This window comes from Protopterus annectens, chromosome 9.part0, assembly GCF_019279795.1.
Source record: "Protopterus annectens isolate FY-2018-M chromosome 9.part0, PAN1.0, whole genome shotgun sequence".
NCBI lineage: Eukaryota > Metazoa > Chordata > Ceratodontiformes > Protopteridae > Protopterus > Protopterus annectens.
Window position 1 is genome coordinate 1,637,584,911 of NC_056743.1, and position 20,167 is coordinate 1,637,605,077.

The 20,167-nt window shown below is 39.4% G+C and overlaps 1 protein-coding gene across 1 annotated transcript in view; it reads left to right on the forward strand.

Annotated features, from left to right (window-relative positions):
• The window catches only part of LOC122812216 (adhesion G protein-coupled receptor E1-like), a 1,201,768-nt gene that overhangs the window by 869,252 nt on the left and 312,349 nt on the right, over positions 1-20,167 (forward strand). The window contains exon 18 of the mRNA XM_044084558.1: positions 14,580-14,646. Coding sequence (XP_043940493.1) covers positions 14,580-14,646 — 67 coding nt within the window. The remainder of the gene's footprint in view (positions 1-14,579; positions 14,647-20,167) is intronic.

Genomic DNA, 20,167 nt, shown 5'->3' on the forward strand with positions numbered 1-20,167 from the left:
TTCATCCACATGTTGTAATGCTGTTACATACGCAAACATATAACAAGTTCAGATTCACTTGCAAGCTTGGGGAATTCATTGTATGCACAATTGTGTTGATATTCATAAGCGTTATTCAGGGGTTTCCTAGAAGCACTGTTTGACTATCAGCATTTGTGTCTTTAACTGTTCTGCCTGAACCACATCCACATCATTTGTAATGTGTTCATATATGATATCAGAGCCCTCACACACACCTTTCCAGTGATAAACATGTAGGCATATGATGTGCAATTAATGCAATGATGTGTTAGCTTTTCCATTGTGTGGCATGTGATGCAAACCCAAGGTTGTATTTGGAGGTGTTGTCACAAATCATTTACTAAGTAAAAAAATCTTAAGGGGAATACACAGCTATGCACACAGCTGTTTCTGGATGGCACCAACTGAACACAACCATAGGAAACAGACAGCCTGCTAACAGATTTGGATCAAACTTCACAACACTATCCCCATTAGTCATCACCCAAAATATACAGGTAAACAATACTTAGCTTTTTTTTTCACAAGTCAGCAATTCATCTGTGCATTCTCTAAATCTAAAAACACAACATCAACTAGCCTTAACAACATCACAAGTTGCCTTTTCAACAACTTAATACCTGACCTAGCAGACACATTTGGATCCCTACTTAACCACACCTTCTAGACAGATGATATTCTGGCAGAAAGGTTGACAGCAGCAGTCATTCATCTGAACAAGGGGGCACTATTACCTGACTCAGGATGTTATAGACTCATAAGCCTGACTAGTCGCTTTTGTATGACAATGTAAAGAATCTTCATGGACCTTATCAAGAAGGACATAGATAATATCTTGACTGCATACCTAACACATTTTTGATTCATTAAGGCTGGATCATGTCTGTTAAATCTTCAAGAAAGTTACCAAGGCCATAGATGATGGAAATATGGTGCATCCTGCCTAACTTTACATGGCCAAGGCATTTGGCATAACTCCACACTCACATCTCAAGTGGACATAAACCCATACATCACCAAGTGGATAGCCAAATGGCTCACCGACATTACACATACTGTCAAAGTGTGTGACTTGACCTCTTCACCTCTAGCATGAGAGCAATGGCAAGGGTCATAACACAGGTTTCTGTACTAGGCCCTTTTTTGTTAAGTATTTAATTCTCAGAAGTCAAGGAAAAGTTAGACAGCCTTTGTATGACCAACTTTGCAGATGACCGTAAATTGTGGAAACTCACTGAATCAATGAATGCTATTGAAACACTGCAGAAAGTATTAACATACACAAACAATTGGTGCCAGAGCCATGGGAACACACTAAATGGCCAAAAATGCAAAATTATTCACTTTTTGAAAGCAAGTACCCAAGCTAATTAAAATCTAGACAGAGCACCCCTAAGAGCAGACCCAGTGGTATGTGATCTGGTTACTCGGGTAGATAGTAATCAGAACTTTGACCATCATGTGTCCACAGTGGTGACAAATCCATTGTGTGTGGCACAACTCATAAGTATGGGCATGCCATCTGCATCAAAGGACATTATAATTCAGTTGCAGTCAGCCCTCATCACACCAGCAGTTGAGTACAATGTACCCTTTTGCATGCACTTCAACACACATCTGCAACAGCTGTAGCAACAACAGAGTTTTCACACAATAAAGATACAGGGTGTTAAAAACAAGTCCTACACAGAAAGACTGAAAGTCCTATCACTGTATTCTGTCTTCTACAGACTACTAAGGGCCAGTCTTCATATGGTCTACAGGGCAGTCTCCAATCCAGCCATGATGGAAATGTTACACATTGGTAAAACAACTGCATGAGAGTCAGTCATTCCAAGGATGTTAACCTAGACTTTGACTTCTTCTTTTGGCTGCTCACATTAGGGGTCACCACAATGGATTGTCTGTTTCCATTTCTTCCTGTACTCTGCATCTTTCTCTATCACACCAACTACCTGCATGTGCTCTCTCAACACATCCATAAACCTTATCTTAGGCCTTCCTCTTTTCCTCTTACCTGGCAGCTCCATCCTTAACATCCTTCTCCCAATATACCCAACATCACTCCTCAGTGTATGTCCAAACCAATGCAAGCTCATCTGTCTGAGTTTGTCTTCAAATCATCCAACTTGAGCTGACCTTATATTATACTGATTCCTAATTCTGTCTATCCTTGTCTCACCCAATGTAAATCTTAACATCTTTAACTCTGCCAACTCGAGCTCTGACTCCTGTCATTTCATCAGTGCCACCATCTGCTACCCATATAATAAAGCTGGTCTTACTACCATCTTGTAGACCTTCCCTTTTACTCTTACTGGTACCCATCTGTCACAAATCACTCTTGACACTCTTCTCCACCTACACCACCCAGCCTGGAGTCTATATCATGTTATCAAAATTTTACTACATCGAATCAATAAAGGTAAGGTCGAACTTTATTGATCGAAGTAGTAAAATATTGAATAACATAAAAAAATAAATAAATCAATAAAAAAAAAACTAACTAGAGTAGGCAAGGGGGCAAGCCCCCATGCACCCCCCACACCCCTCCTACTTAAATATACCAACTCCAAAACCGCAATACATTGAGGTAAAAGGAAATCTCCCCCTTACGGAGATTTCCATTTACCTGCGCAATCTTCTGAACTTTCAACATTGTCATGCTGACAATGTCGTATTCGATATTGTCAGCTTAATGCAACATGAACTAGACCCCCAGCCTGCACTGCCTTCCTCACCTCTCTTCTACAATCACCATTACTCTGAACTGTTGATCCCAAATATTTAAACTCATCCACTTTTGCCAGCTCTACTCTCTGCATCCTCACCATTCCTCTATCCTTCCTCTCATTCATACACACATATACTCTGTCTTAGTCCTGCTGATCTTCATCCCTCTCATCTCTAGAGCATATCTTCACCTCTCCAGGGCCTCCTTGGCCTGTTCCCTACTCTCACTACAGATCATAATATCATCAGAAAACATCATAGTCCATGGAGACTCCTGTCTGATCTTATCTGTCAACTTGTCCATCACCATTGCAAATAAGAAAGGGCTTAGAGCTGATTCTTGATGTAATCCCACCTCCACATTGAACACATCCATCACTTCTACCACAGACCTCACCACTGTCACACTGCCCTCGTACATATCCTGTACCATTCTTACATTCTTCTCTGCCGCTCCCGTCTTCCTCAAACAAAACCACAACTCCTCTCTAGGCAGCTTGTCATATGCTTTCTCTAAGTCCACAAAGACAAAATGCAACTTCTTCTGACCTTCTCTATATTTCTTCATCAGCACCTTCAGAGCAAACATTGCATCTGTAATGCTCTTTCCTGGCATGAAACCATACTGTTGCTCACTAATCATCACTTCCCATCTAACCCAGCCTTTGACATAATAAAGAAATCATGTTGGAGAGAAAGATGCATCTCTCAGATACTACGCCTTCTCTGGAACTATCTTCCCATTCATGTAGAGCAAAGGTCTTTCCTGTCCCTATTCTAGTAAAACCTAGATCAATGGATGGCTATTTGTAATTGTACTCCTGGTGTTGTGCCCATGTCCCTCATGGACAGAGGAAGCTGATATTAGATAACGTACCATAGGCTCATACCTGTGTGAGCATTGTTCACCTAGCTATTGAAAATTGTGAAACATGTGAAATATGGCTAGGCTTTTATGGGATCTTGGACCATTAGCTTATTACTGATCTATAAACCTATAAACATATGAAGTCCAGTTGTATCCTAGGTACAGCTATAGTGTTCCTGTACAGCATCATGGAAGTAACAGTACATCACATCAGCATTACCACTTGACAGTTTGCATGAATGCATATGCATGTATGTCAGGATTTCATGGCGGTATAACATTTTCAGTGGCAATGTCAGGGAGGAACAGTGATAGTGTGGCACATGTCTTAAAATCTTGCATGTGCTTATAGAATGTACTCCATACATTGTTTGTTATGTGAACAATATCACAGTGACAGCTCCGTTGATCATTAATGCTAGACTTTGCAGTGCTGTAGTTTCTGTGCACATGATTGATGCTTTGCCATCAGTTGTACATACTGCTGTACCATTCATTGTAACAGATAACTTATTAATTCACACATCAATTGCAGATGCTTCAGAAAATACCCATTGCTGCTACATGTGGCAGGTGCATGCAATACCCAGCCATGTATAGAGAATCCACTCATAATAGTGTGTTGTTTGTAAGTGCTGTTATCCATATGGCCAATACCTATGTCAGCCAAGATGCTTTAGTCAAGTGCATGACATTTGTCACAGTGAGTTTCCACACATCTTGTCAGCCATGCAGAACTACTCTTTGGGATGCATACCCTTTAGGATTTGACAGTGCAAGGTGTTCTACAAGATGCATGTGTGATGCATCTTTCTGTGCTGCACCCAGTAAATGCACAGCTCATTGACATCATTGCTGGCATGGGTTTGATTTTCATTCTTGCAGGTGTAGCTTGTGGCTTATGTGTTATGCAGACCCCTCAAATGGCAATGATTGTAACTGATTTCAACTTCCAGTTTAACCCTGTCCCTCTTATATATTCAAACAAATTGTCATTTTTGGGGAAGATGGGTGAATTCCCCTTACAGAATACTGGGAATCATTACAGTTGTACACATCTGTTCCTGCAAAACATGCATAATAACTTACACTCACATATTCTTTCAATGTCACAGGTTAATGGAGGTAATATTTTAAAACTATCCTTAATTGTGCCTGCTTCTGTCTACACTTGTCCATGAGTCTATTGCTATGTGTCCGTGACTGGCTGAGAGCTATGGTAACATGTCAGTCATATTCAAGCAAGCCATTTTGCAAATCTTCACAGATATACACATAACCCCATTGTATATATCATCCTTGCTAAATGTTCTCTTCACTGACCATGTTAGTGATGCTTATATCACAAACATTCTTCTCAGTGGTCATTTAACTTTGTGTGACCATCACATATATACTAACATGTGTAATGATATAATATACTTACACAGGTGGTGTAAATAGCAGTATGTACTGTGCTATCTGCATATAATAGGGCGGCCACGGTGGTGCAGTGGTTAGCATTGCCGCCTCACAGCAAGAGGTTCTCCGGTTCGATCCTCGGCTCGGGTGCCTTCTGTGCGGAGTCTGCATGTCCTCCCTGTGGTCGCGTGGGTTTCCTCCGGGTGCTCCGGTTTCCTCCCACATCCCAAAGACATGCTGCAGGTGGATTGGACACTCTAAATTGGCCCTAGGTGTGTGTGTGAGTGTGCCTTCTGTGGAAGGTTGGGCGTCGGGCTGGCAACTCGACACCGTAAAACTCCACTGCCATTCAATGTGCGGACAAGGTGATCCGCTGTGGCGACCCCTAACCGGGAAAAAGCCAAAAGAAGAAGAAGAAGAAGACTGTGCTATCTGCATATGTGCTTAATGTTATGCTACTGACTTGTCTTGGAAGTGTACATACCTTTACATATCCTGTCTTTTGTACTGTGCCATATTTAACATGCCCTCTTCCTCTTTCATCATTCCTGTCATTCATGTCTGTACCTATTTTCAACAGCACACTTTCCCTGCCTAGCATATGTTGCATTGTATTTGTACTTGATGTTCACCTCGCCATCTATAATGTCATTCTGCAAATAATTGTTGCATTAATGTGTTGATGCTGTTGTTATTGCAGTATTTTCACCCAGGTAGTCATTGTGGTGGTCTGCTCAATCTCACTGAGCTGGTTTGCCTGTAGACAAATTGTTAAGCATCTTCCTTCTGTGTTTATTCTGCTCTGCGCGGTTTCCTGGCTGGCAGTACTATTGCTGGCCATGAAAAATTACTTGTATTCATGTAAGCATGATGTGGAACATGCATATGTCATTAGCAATGCTGCTCAACGCGCTGACATGTAAACTCAGTGTAGGCTTTGTGAGAAGCCTACATGGAGTTTATTGACTCTCTGGGTATATGTAGTAATTTTAAGTATAGGACTAATGCCTTAAAAGTTAAAAATTTTTAAGAACTTAACAACAAAAAATAATGACTGCCTTTTGAGGTTATTTGTAACATATATTTGACCCATCACTGAGTACAACATGTTGTTTTGCTCCTACAAGAAATGTGATCCCTGGTTTTAGAGGATATTGAAGAAAAATGTATAAGGTGTATTATTATTTAGGTTCATAGGTGTTTACTAGGCTAATGACCACAAGGGCCTTTTTAAGCCTAGCCATGCATCCCAAATCTTTGACAAGTTCTGGTACCCTTGATAAGTGTTAGTATGGGCCTGGGAGATGAACCATTTACAGATTACCTGTTTGCATCAGAGACATAGGTGCCAAACCAGGGATGAATTTCCGGTTTCCCATCCAATTGTTCAAGTTGCACTTGAATTGGATTAGGGAGGAACTCTTCTTCACATGGATGGGGAGCCCGTTCCATAGATGGGGTAGTCTCTGGGATACATACCTATCTCTCCAGCAGGTCCTATTTATATCACAGGCAAAGTTTAAGTCTTTAGAACAGGCAATGCTGGTACTGTTTGCTTTGTGGATATGCAGGAGGTCCATCAGAGTAGGGTCTGGAAATGCCCTGTATGTCAGGCATAGATCTCCCCTCAAAAGCCTGTAGAAGACAGAATACACGGATAGGGTCTTGAGGCAGTCTGCATAGGACATATTACTTATGCCCTGTATTCTTTTTAGGGAAGAACCTCTGTGGACATTCCAGTTGTTGGATATGCCTAGTTAGGTACATACCAAAGGGGGCATTGTACTTAATGATAGGTCTGATGAATGCTGAATACAGTGGAACAATGACTTCCCTGGACTTAGATGACATACCTTTGTTTATAACTTGCACAACATAGAATGATTTCCTCACCACTGTAGACACATGATGATCAAAGGATAGATTACCATCTATGTGTGCCCCTAAGTCCCTGACTACTGGGTCAACTCTAAGTGTTGTGTTGTCAATATGATTCTTACCAGGGATGGATGACTCCCCAAAGGTACTATTATGCATTTCTTGGCATTTAGTTTTAGTCCATGAGTCTGACATCAGTTGTTTGTCTGTGTCAGCCTGTCCTGGAGGACATTTGTGTCAGTCTAAGATTCAATGACAGCTCCTAATTTGTAATCATCTGCAGCAAATCTAGTCAGCCAGAGACCACTGACACTGGCCTTGACTTCTGAGAAGTAAATGCCAAAAAGGAGCAATCCAAGGACTGATCCCTGAGGGACTCCATTTGTGACTAGCCTCTTTGTAGAGGTGGACTCCCCAATTCTAACCTCCTGGGTCCCGTCTGTGAGCCGGATGGCTATCCATCGAGTGACATATGGGTTTGTACCGAACCTCTTGAGTTGTCAACAATACCCATGTGAAGTACTGTGTCAAATGCCTTGGCCAGGTCAAGGTAGGCAGTGTGAAGGATTTTGCCCTCATCCATTGCTTTGGTGACCTTCTCAGAGAAGTCCACCAAATTGAATTGGCATGATCTGCCCTTGATGAAACCAAACTCAGTTGGGTCAAGTGCCTGGAGGTTTACTATATCTCTATTGATCATCTCCATGATAATTCTTTTCATGGCTTTACATATACGACTAGTAAGACTTATGGGTCTGTAGTTTCCAGTGTCTGTAGATGGATAAGGAATGACTGTTGCCTTTCTCTATTTATGAGGCATGATGCCTGGTTGGATGCTACAGTTAAACAGTAATTCCAGAAGCCCTGATAGGTCATGTTTCATGCTATTTAGAAGGTATGCTGGGATATTGTCTGGGCCCATTGACGCATTGTTCTTTCTCTTAGAGAGCACATTAAGGACCTGTTCCCTAGTGATAGTAGGGGGAGATATATTTGATATTTCCTAAGGGAAGGTTGAGGGGGAGAGAGAGGAGTAAAGCTGAAGCTGAATTTATCAGTCAGGAGGTGTGCTATATCTTCTGACTCAGTATAGATGACTCCGCTTACAATGAGCTCTGCACACAATTGTGTATTGCCTTTGATGTTGTGGACATAGCTAAATAATGCTTTGCGGTTACCCTTGGCCTTTGAGGCCAAACTTACCTTAAATTTGGCTTTGGTAGACTTTATTTGTCCTCTGAGTTGTTTGTTTAGTTTAATGAGAGTTCTTTTATCATGCTGGCTGCTGCACCTCATAATTTTTGCAATGATTTTCTTCCTCCTGTTATGCATCCGATGCTACAAATATGCAACATAAATGAGGTATAAATTAAAGCTTGCTTAAATGTAGAAATAGAGTTTGGCAATATGTGATTAGCATCCATACTAAATGACTGTGGCTTGAAACATAAGGAATTTGCTTAATGGACATATTTCCTACAGAATCAGCAAGAATGTATGCATTTCACACTGTCAGCAGTAAAGCTGCCCTCTTGCAGACTTGACAAAATTGTAAAAAACAGGATGCATGCATTTCACATGGTCAGTAAGAAAGCTAACCTGCTTCTTTAACGAATGGACAACAGGAAAACAATCTGTACATGTTTCTATTATATGACACTGTTAAGCAAGGAAGTTTGATTGGAAATGCTTTCATCAAGTCAGCATTTGCACAATATGTTTCCTTAAAAGACAATACCAGCATAATTTCTCTACAGGATGAAAACATAGTTTTCTGCAAACACCAACAAACAGATGTTTTCCTACAAAGACCAAAATAGAATACCAAGGAGAAAAACAGGATGTAAAACCACTATAGAGAGATTACAACAGATAACATTGTTAGAGATATTTGTGTAGGAACACACATTTGTTCTGAGGTAATATTGTATCTCTCACATCATCCATGCTGTTTGAGAAGTAAAGTAGCACAGTACCTGAAGCTGTAACAGTAGTTTGTGTGATTTGTTATAAAAGTTATTTATTGGTTACTGCTTTTATGACCGAGTTTGATGCTGCATCAGTGTATATTCTGCAAGTTTTTGTGGGCAACAGACTGTGAATGCAATTATAACTAGACTTTGATTTCAGCAGAATCCAGCCAGCAAGACCTCAGTGTCTTAAGATTTTGGTTCCAGCACAGTAAGCAGCACCTTGATAATTAATTCTTCAATTTGTTTTTTGAGTTAGTTCTGTACTACTTCTGGTGGGTACAGATGCCTCTATGTACCTATTAACATGTGTGTACAGGGTTTCTATGAACAGTTCTGCATAGGCAGAAGTTTTCCCAGGATTTATAAGGTCTTGAAATGTTGCCAGGTTCTCACTTAATAGCAGGAGATTAGCCCTAGAATAGTTCCTGAAAATTCTTGGTTTAGCTGGGCATCCGGGTTTTATTTTTCCTTCAAAGGAGACCATTTTGTGGTCTGACCTTACCAGGGAAGGCATTATAGTAGGGGCTGCGCAGCAGTCTCCCATATCAGTGAGGACCATATCCAGTATGGTTGCACCCTGGTTGGTGTACTGACTATCTGGTCTAGGGAGTTTGTGTTTACAAAATCCAGGAATCTCTTTGCATGTATGTCTGATGTCATATAGGACTCCCAGATAATAGTGGGGTAAATAAAGTCACCCATGAATATGGTGTTAGGTTGAATGGTTAGTGTTTCTAATAAGTTTAAATACATGGTATGGGTTTCCTGGGTCATAGAGGGGGACCTATAGCTTGCAAGGAAGTGGTATTGGATTTTACCTATGGTGATTTGAACATGGAGCAGCTCAAGTGCATTGTCTTGTTTGACCAGCCTTGAAGTATATTTATTTTTGATGTAAATAGAGACACATCCACCTTTAGTCCCCTGCCTGTGAAGTAGCTCGTCTAAATGTGTGGAAGGCATTATAACCCTGCACTGTTGGTGCTGTCCATGGCTTTAAACCATGTCTCAGAGACCGCACAGGCATCAGCATTCTCTAGGGTGAAGATAGATTCCAGGAGGGATTTTTTTGTTTAGGCTCCTAGCATTGAACAGTAATATCTTTAGATGTTCTTGGTTTTGGTTTGCTATGTTGGAGGTACTTTCAGTTTGGCATTGTCTAAAAAAGCCACTATGGGGGAAGACAATGTTTTACCTAATATTTTAAGCCTAGAGGGGAGAGGTGTAGACCATCCCTGGCAAAGCAGCATGGACTGTTGACCATCTCCTTCCGTGCTGACAAATATTGCAGCCCCTTAGAATGACACCAGAAACTAAGTCAATTATTAAAGCCAATTATCTTTTGTTCGTATTGTGGCATCATCCTTGGAGAAGGTAAAATGCTGCTCAATGCTAGGCTCATACCAGCCTGAGACACATATTCCGAAAGCTCTATGATGCCTCTCTTCATATAGTCTGGGGAGATATGTCTCAGGTCATTTACTCCCACATGGACTATGACTGAGTCATATTGGTAATTGTGATCCAATGACCTGAGTGCATGCGTAGTCTGGTGGATCCTAGCCCCTGATAAACAAGTGACTGTACATTTCTCCTTACTCAGGCTGGTGAGAGGAACATCATTTTGTCTCACAAAGGAGTCTGCAATGACTAGAATGTTGGATTGTTTGGTGGCTTGCCTTATGGGCTTAGAGGCTCCATGAGATGCAGCTCTGTGTGTTGATGTGGGTGTTGTTTTGAAAGAGTGCATTTGGGGCTGCTGAGGGCATTTTTTATGTGTCCTTTCTCAAGGAGGTCTTTGTGGTTTAGGAAGGTTCCTTGTAAGTGCTTCAGTATATGTGGGTCTATATGTCTGCTTTGAATTGTGCATGATTGGTACAGCATGTCTACTACCGACAATCTTATTGACATTAGGAGTACTTTTATGTGAGAGCTTTGCCTCTAGTGATGTTGTGTAAATACATCTCTCACATACTGTGTCAGTTTGTTTGAGAATGAACTGGCTGTCAGTGAACATGAGGCAATTTCTACATTGCCTGAGGATGCCCATATCCACCAAGCTAGAAAAGGAGACAGTAAGAAAGTTCATACCAATAGCAACAGACCGTTTTTTATTGATTAGACTGTTGGAGTGAGAATATCAATCATTCTCAGGAGTATGCAGTTTGCAACTTTGTGGACAGTGCTTGTCACGCAAACTGGTTGTCCTGTGTGCAACTAGATATTGAAGAAATTTCAATTGTGCTTTTACAGGAAAAATGTCACTCAAGCTGTCTGAGTCTGTACAGAGCACCACCAAACACTTGAGGGGAAACTACTACATAGACCCTGAAAATTTAAGGATGAAGTATTTAGGCAGATATTCTGAAGTTAGAAAGAAATCAAGCAGTACTTACTGAAAAACAAAGAATTAACTTGTAGAGATAAATCATACCCATCTAGACAGGAAAGTCTAAGCCTCTTTTCATACAGTTACAGATATCTGAAACATAAACTTTTCTTAGCCTACAGGGGGATCAAGAATGAAGAATATTGATTTCTACTAAATACTGAAGTGTTGAATACAAGCATTTTAACCAGAGGTGCATATTTTACTTACAGAATTGAGGAGTTAAGAACAGTCTTAAGAGCAAACTATTTAAGGCAGTCATTGGAACAGGGTTCATTTACATATTCAACAGTCTTCTTTGCAGATATTCAAAAAACAACTCGATACCTGCCTAAATCCCAGGATATATGCAATCATTTAGGAGTGTGCTTTCTGAATTGCCTTTGTCCTTTACACAGGAATTAATGAACAACAAACAATTGAACAATTGTCTTACAATTCAGTAAATCAGTCACATTCATTAGGCATACTAAAAGAGAATATTAGACGTCTAACTCCCATATTTCTGTAAATAACATTGTACTGTTGCAAAGAGTATCAGCTGTCTCCTGGTAACAACTAGAAATCCTTAGGATTCACGACATGTTTTTAAATAAATGGACATAGCCAAAACAAACAGGAACCTTGTCAGTTTTAGAATTCACCCTTTATGGATCTGAGGATAAGTGGTGTTGACACAAGGATGTACTGCATTACATGTCAAGGCCTACATACAAGGAAGACTTAATATCATTGAGCCCTGCAGTCTGACACTGAACTAGCAGAGGTGCACACGCCATATGTCCACTGAGCTTTTGAATGCAGAGATTCTCTCATCCTACCTTTATAGGAAGATTACAATGGATCGAACACATATTCCATTTTTCTGCTATTACAATTACCTTAAGGCCATTTTTCTTCTCATAAAGATCTCATTTGTAGCATGGTTAGTTGCCATAGTTACATAGTTTAAAAGTGCGTGCTTTCAATCTCTGAGAGTAACCCCAGACTGCTGACATATATTTGTTTTTAGAGAAAATTTCCCATTGATATTCAAAGGTAAGTTGCCAACAAGCCCTAATGTTGCCCCTTCTTTTTGCTGTGGAGTAGGAGCTGAAGTATGCACAGAGAGAGTATTACATTATCACCAACCTTTCCATGTTTTTTATTGTTATGGTGTTTTATTTCTTTTAATAAAACTACTTTAGAAATGTCTAAAAGCATGGTACATCTTACTTGATTATTCATCTCATTAAACTCCCCACAATATCCTATTGGGCTGATGTAGTGAACAAGGAGCTTATATTGGCAGTTTAAGTCTGGACTGAGCCTCCTCTCCGTTATAGCCCATACCCTTTGGCCAACAAACAACAATGCCGATATGTGTCACATTTTAAGGAATAAACCTTTGCATGTTTTACTCTCTTGAATGTAAGTTGATGGTCATTAATAGTGAACTGCTTCAATAAAAACTACTGCACTGACCACTATGCCTCTGAAATGTTTTTCTGTAACCCTCTCTATTGTCAGCATGACTGCTAGAGGTGTATTGCATGCATGTTCCTCTTTATGGGTTAAACAAATGTTCTGACAAATACCTTCCAAGGCTTGCCACCCAGTAGTTTAAACATTATCTCATGCAAACATGAGAAAAATAGGCTGATGACAATGACCACATTCAGACAAAAACAGAAGTTACAGTTTTATGGGGCTTTCATTTATGTCTCAGCTACATAGTTTGTTAATAAGTGTTTGCTTATTTAATGAGATTTCACTGTTGTTCTTTTACACATTCTCTAGTTACATGAGGAAGTTTTCTGATAGCTTGATGGATCTGATAAAGATAATTTGAAAGCGCTGCAAAAGTTTTCTTTTTATTTATTTTCGTAACATACAGAATTGTGTGCCTGAACTGTCATTTCTAAAGTTTAAAAGGGCAAACATCTAGTAGAGACAGCTCATCTAATTTGTTAGTGCCCTATTGGTCACTCTTTGGGTATATGCAAACAAGATGGGACCTTCTGACCCTATCCCAGTGAGTGAAGACTGAGGCCATTCAGAAGACACACACCCTTGGCCAACCCCTCCTCCAGTACTGTTAACCCATATAAACAACGTTACACACAAGAGTATTTATCTATAAACAAGGCAAATAAAGATGTTTTGTGATTTCTACTAAAAGCCTTGCACCATTTTTTCTTGGACAGGAACTTGTTGAGATGGTCATCACTTGGATTTAGGGTACAAAGGCATCTGGGTAGTCTCCAACAGTTGCTCAATGAAATCTCCTGTAGTTTTGTGTTTCAAGAGAAAAGAGACCATATGGTATTTGCGTCATTAAAAATACTAAGTTTGGCTACGCTTTAGTTTTATATGAAGAAGGCTTGATGTTTAATGACTAAAATGGTCTTGTGTCACCCAAGATGTATTTATTTAACTGTGTACTGACAAACAATAATCTGCATTTGGCTTCTTTAGCCTTCTTTTCAACATGACATATTTTGTTTAATTGTGAGATATTGCAGCTTATCTAAAGAATATTAAACCAGACTGCTTAGCAGACTTTGCTGTGTACTTTTTCCCCTCCCCTACTGGTTTACCTTCCTGAACTCCATTAATTAACCTGATCATGCCTACGTCTTACATGAACCCTAAGAAGAGGAGTAAATGAGATCCCGGAGGCAGCATAAATCTGGAAAAAACATTTCTAGTGTTTCTTTATCTCAAATAGTAAAAACAAAGGACAAATGCATGCTGCCTTGTGTACAACCATCTGTGATATCATGCAACTTCTCTAAACTAATGTGACACACATGCACAAGCACACAAACACACACACACACACACACACACACACACACACACACACACACACACACACACACACACACACACACACACACACACACACACACACACACCATAAATACAAGAAACAGGAAATTCTCAGACTTTGCCCCAGGAAAGGACAGATAGCCATTATGGACAGGGTTAAGTCCTATTATTCAACTGTAGGATCATGCATCATTGACGTGAGGCCATGAAAAGACATTGACAACTGGCCAATATTTGATATACAAATCATTTCTGGAGGAAAAGGCACCTACTCTGCTATTTGGCTATCATTATTTTTATAGTTTGGTTATGGAACTGAACACATATAACATTCATATTGTGGCAAAAGCTGCAGTAACATGTTTATTAGCTGTGATCACAGCTCATGGCTGATGAAAGCTAGAATTGTAGGAGTTATGCGATGGGCTTCACCACTCATGATAGCTCTGTTTTTGTAAACGTATTTTTTGCATTAATTAATCCTACCTTGTCACTTTTTTAGGTGCTGGTTGGAAATAAAAAGTGGCTTTATATGGAGCTTCATGGGACCTGTTTGTTTTATAGTTTTGGTAAGTCTGTAAAGAAAGAGCTTTGATTTGCTTTAGAGATGACCTGTCTAATTACAAAAAATATTTTATTCTGCAAAATGTAAACTATTTAATTATTAGATTAGAAGAAAACCAGTGCTGCAAACTTTTGAATCTTTTCCCAACTGACACTGTAGAATTCTTCTCTAACACCAAAATGCCAGAAAGAATTCTTAAGTTCTTAGCAGCAGCTGCAGTTTTTTTCAACTTTGTTTACATTTTCACAGAGAAATATCATAAGATAAAAACAAGTCTGAAATGTATATAATTTATGTAAAGTACAAGACTCATATGAAAACGTATTCAGCACTTTCTATGTCTATGAACATGTTGATACTTTCGTTGTATTGTAAAGCATCATGGATGGTTTGTACTGGAATAATTACAAGTCAGTGATCAATATACTGTAAGGAGGGCAGACAAACCATCAGATGAATTGAAACACAAGGCCAGAATGTAGCATTGTCATTTTACAAGATTTCCTGGGGGATATCCCTATCGGTAGATAATAAAAGCAGTTATTAAAGTATGTGAATAGCACATCTTTTCTTTATTGGAAGCTGTTTACTTGAAAATTTCTACATAGAAGTTTTTTCACTCCTTATAAAATTGCTATTATATCTAAGAGTAATGGAATAAAATGTTGGATGACTTTTGAGTAGTTTTTTATAGTGAGCAGGGTTAGTTGTAGATCTGATTGTTTGAGGGAGTGCATTACAGAGTCTTGCTACGTAATTTGAGTAAAGTGAATCACTTGCAGTATTATTGGCTTTTTTGTTGTTGTTGTTAGTAGTGATTTAGTAGTGCTTGCTGAATCTATATCTACAAACAATTAGGGTTCCTGTTAGAACCACAAATGCTTGAAATTTCGAATGGCATATGGTCGACACAATTTGATCGAAATTTCAAGAGTTCGAAGGTTAAAGGTAACAGCGCCATTTGGTGCAGAATGGGAGAATTTCCCTTTTTTGCACTTATGTGCGATCTCGGAGTTGGTATATTTAAGTAGGGGGAGTGTGGTGGGGTGCAGGGGGGGGGGGCTTGTTCTCCTGCCTGCACCATTAAGGTAAGTTTTTTTTTTGTTTTATTATATATTCAGACTTTTAAACCTCAATCATATGTTGTCAAACATATGGGATTTGAAGTTTAGAAAGTTCGAATATATAATATAGACCCAAACAATTACCCTCCAATTACTTTTTTTAGTAGAACATCAGTTTATCAAAAAGGTATGTAGCTCTTGGAAAGAAAGTACAGTCTAATGGTTATAAACTTTATGAATTTAATTACTAGACAACTGCAATAGGAAAATGAATAGCTTTCATAGCATTATACAAATTTGCTGGCAGAGCAATGCAATTTTTATTTATTATACTTTACTGTTTGAGACCAAGTTGCATTTTTTTATTCCTGAATCAGATATAAACAAAAGCAGATAAAGGACACTCACAGTCTGTTTTGACAGTGCACATATTAATTAGCTGCCCGCATCACAAATACCAGCAATGTGTCCTTTTAGTTGTATTGGAAACATATGAACTAATGCTAGAGCAGTATTCTGTGAACACGATAGCTGATCATGGTGTGATTTCAAACAAAAGTTTATGAATAGTGCAAAGGATGGCACACAGCAGCACGGTATAAACAAATGTATAAACTTTAATGGTATGGTAAGTGCTTTTGTACCCAAAAAATGGTGCTTCTTCAGACATTTAAAACAACATGATACATCATTTAAATAGAAAAGCTAATCATAATCAATTAAATCACGAAGAACTCAGCCTATCAAAATACATCTCATTCACAGCATCCTATTAAAGCACTATACTATAGACTTATACATAGCTATCTAAACCTATAACCACATACCTCTAATATAAAATACAAAAATATATAGCTTTATATAAAAATATATAGTATAAAAAGGATACAATGTTTATCTTAAAGTGTGCACTCTTAAATGCACTGCAGTGTTTCGTCCTTGCACTATTCATGAACTTTTCTTTAATTTATTATTCGTTTGTGCCGAAGGACATTTATTCGCAGTGGCATACCTATTTCTTTGTTTAATCATGGCGTGATTTACCAAATGAACAGCTTTAACAGAGAACTATCATTTTGTTAATCCGACTGTTAATGAATGTACAATTACACCTACTTGGAAAAAGAGTATCAAACCTTTTAATGTTACATTTCTTGACATACTAAAACAAGATTGAGGAAATAAATTAAATCACCATGTTTATCATCTCTTAATCAAGTGTTCTCCTCAAGTTAACAGGGGCATTGCATGTGCAGAGAATAACCATATCCATATGAATGCATTGTAGCATATTTTATTTTGTGTAGAGAGATTGATACAAGTGTTCTCCTCGAGTTAACAGGGGCATTGCATTTTATTTTGTGTAGAGTGTTTGATACAATTGTACTCCCTGAGTTAACAGGGGCACTGTATTTACTAGTGGAACTCTATACTTTGTACTACTAATCTGCCTCCCATTCCTCTTCATCTATCCTTATTTCTGCAGTTGTCTCTCCCTCTGCCTCCTGTTCTACTCTTTCTTCTGCTACAGTAGAGGTCTCTCCCTCCACCTGACTCTCTTCCCTCTTTTACTCTCAGTATCCTCTTTCCTTGGCTCATGCTGGTACTGTCCCTCTCACTCTGAACTCTCATTCTCTATGCCCTATCCTCTACATAATCTCTCTGACCTCTCACTCTGAACTCTCCTTCTCTATGCCCTGTCCTCTACACAATCCTCCTCCTACTTTCCTGAAGTACTAAGTTTTTTTTGTCTCTCCTCTCCTTACAGCTGTAACCACGGGCACTCCCTGTACTACCCTTACAAATAAGGATAGTATTTACTGTCAGAAATCCCTCCGGTCATAGTGAGGATGTCTGAGGATACCCTGCTCCCAGGCATAACAATCACCTCCCAAAGAGAAAAAGGCTCAATTCCACTCCTACAGAGACAACTCAGTGTATGTAGCTCTAAGGGCAATATTGTAACAGCATTATAGTGTTATCCAGCGTCCTAACCAGTGTATGTGATAGCAGCCTGCCACAAGCCCCCTGAGCCCATGGTTATCCCCAGACTGCTCCTACTAACCCCTTAAAAGCATTACAAGTGTTATGCAGACTCCTAAAATGCTGTGCATCACTCCCCCTTCTTCGCCACCAGGTGGCAGCATTTCACCCTAAAAAGGTCCTGCTAAACCCATTTTATAAGACCTTTGCAGACTTACCAAATAGGATTTCTCTCTGCCCCTCAACAGAGTATTCCACTTAATAATTCTCTTTCTCCCTAGGTATTTTTTGTAGAAATTATAACAGTTCTTGAACATACTTTTAGTGCAGACACCACAAAGATACAACCCACTCCCTGGCTTTACCTGCAGTTGAAATCCTGTTCACTGATTGTTTTTTCCTGAGCCACCTCACCTCTCGGTTCTTCCTGCTCCGTTCGCCCTCCAGGCTCACTCTGCTCCCCTACCCCCAAATTCCACACACCCCCAGTGCAGCTAAACTTATACTATACCCTGAAAACCAATCCAATCTCCACACCAATCAGCAACTTCCTTCAATTACACCCAGCCACACCCAAACTAAACACCCCACCCAATAGCCAAACTAAAGACCTAAGCTCCAACCACTATCACACCCTCCTTACTTCCTATCTCAATATCTCTAGTAACTAGACAAACCATGCAATTCATACTACCAGTACTAGTACTAACTCTCTCCACTCTAACCTACACCACATCCACACCCACTAACATGCCATTAAACAGTACCTTCCACACAATACATACTTTCACACACACACAGACACATACATTTTACAATCTGCTCTACACTATTTAATGATAGCGCATTATTCTATATATACAAAACACACACCACTATACCGCTCAAAAGACAAACACTACCTAGAGCAAATATAGACCTAGCACATGCTGTAAAACTCAAACTATTCTACAAAATATGTTTACTAATCTCAGGAGACATACACCCCAACCCAGGTCCATGCAACAACTTTCTCTCACACAAAAAGAAATCAGACCTACTTATTATTAAACTAAACTCAAGAAGTATATCTAACAAATTGCATGACCTACACACATTCATAGCCCACTACTCCCTGGATTTTCTAACCATTACTGAAACCTGGCTAAAACCCCCACCCAAAATGAAAAAAATTCTCCCACCAGGCTATAACATCTTAAGACTAGAGAGAGATGCTAGAAAGGGAGGCAGAGTTGCAATTATATTTAAAAACACACTCAACCTCCAGCCTCTGCAAACCCCACTTTCCAAATTCCTAAATGCAGAAACATTAGGCTCAATTTTATCCCTAAAAAACAAAAAGACAGTCAACATCCTATGCAGTTATATCCCTCCAGGAAATAACCCCCCAATAATAGAGGAAATCTTACAATGAGCTACAGCCAACCTGCCACAAGAAACTATCCTGTTAGAAGACCTAAACCTAGACTGGCTATCCTGCAATTCTAGCAATCCCACAAACTATATAAACTTATTCGGATTCTCACAACTAATCCAAAAACCCATCAGAGTGGACAAAAACAGAAACAGTCAAGTCTAGATTGGACTTTAGTAAACTTCCCCAAGCAGAATTATCATGTGGGCTGCCTACCTGATGCACTCAGCGATCACTGCCTCACTTTCCTTCTTCGTAAAAAGTTAATCATACCCAAACCCATGCTGTATAAGGAAACTAGAGATGAGCGCAAGGTAAATTCACAAATTCTTAACAGTATGTTACAACAATGTAATTGGCAACCATTACATACTCTGGAACTAGACCAGGCAGTTAAACTTTTCAATAGTACTTTTATGAATGTTCTTAATACAATAGCTCCCATTCGAAAACGCAGAACCAAAGTAAACTATGCCCCTTGGCTGACTAGGACCACAAAAAGCTTACTAAAAGCCAGAGACAATGCCTGGAAGACCTGAAAAAAGAACAACACTAGCTTAAATAGGCAGAACTATCAACAACTTTGTAATCAAGCAAAAGACAAACAAAACTAGATAAACAAAGCTACTTCCGAAATATCCAAAACAAACATTCCAAAAACCTCCAAACATTCTGGCATGCTATCAATTCCCTTCTGAAACCTGGCAAAACTACCACCCCAGCTCCCAGCACAAACACTAATAATGACAGCATAGCTTCTCAATTCAACCATCACTTCACAGATTCTGTTCTATCACTATCTACCCAGCTATCTAGCAATAACTCTCTATCCACCCCCCACTAAGGAACACAATAATATACCATCATTTACTTTCTCGCCCATACCAACCTCCATAGTAAAAAAACTACTCTCAAAACTAAAACCTACCACTCTCGCAGCTGATGGCTTACTCATTAATTTCCTAAAATTAGCCGCAGAGTCCCTAGCCTACCCTGTCTCAATTCTGATTAACCGCTCCATACAAGAAGCTTACATCCCCCAACTATGGAAAGTATCATATATT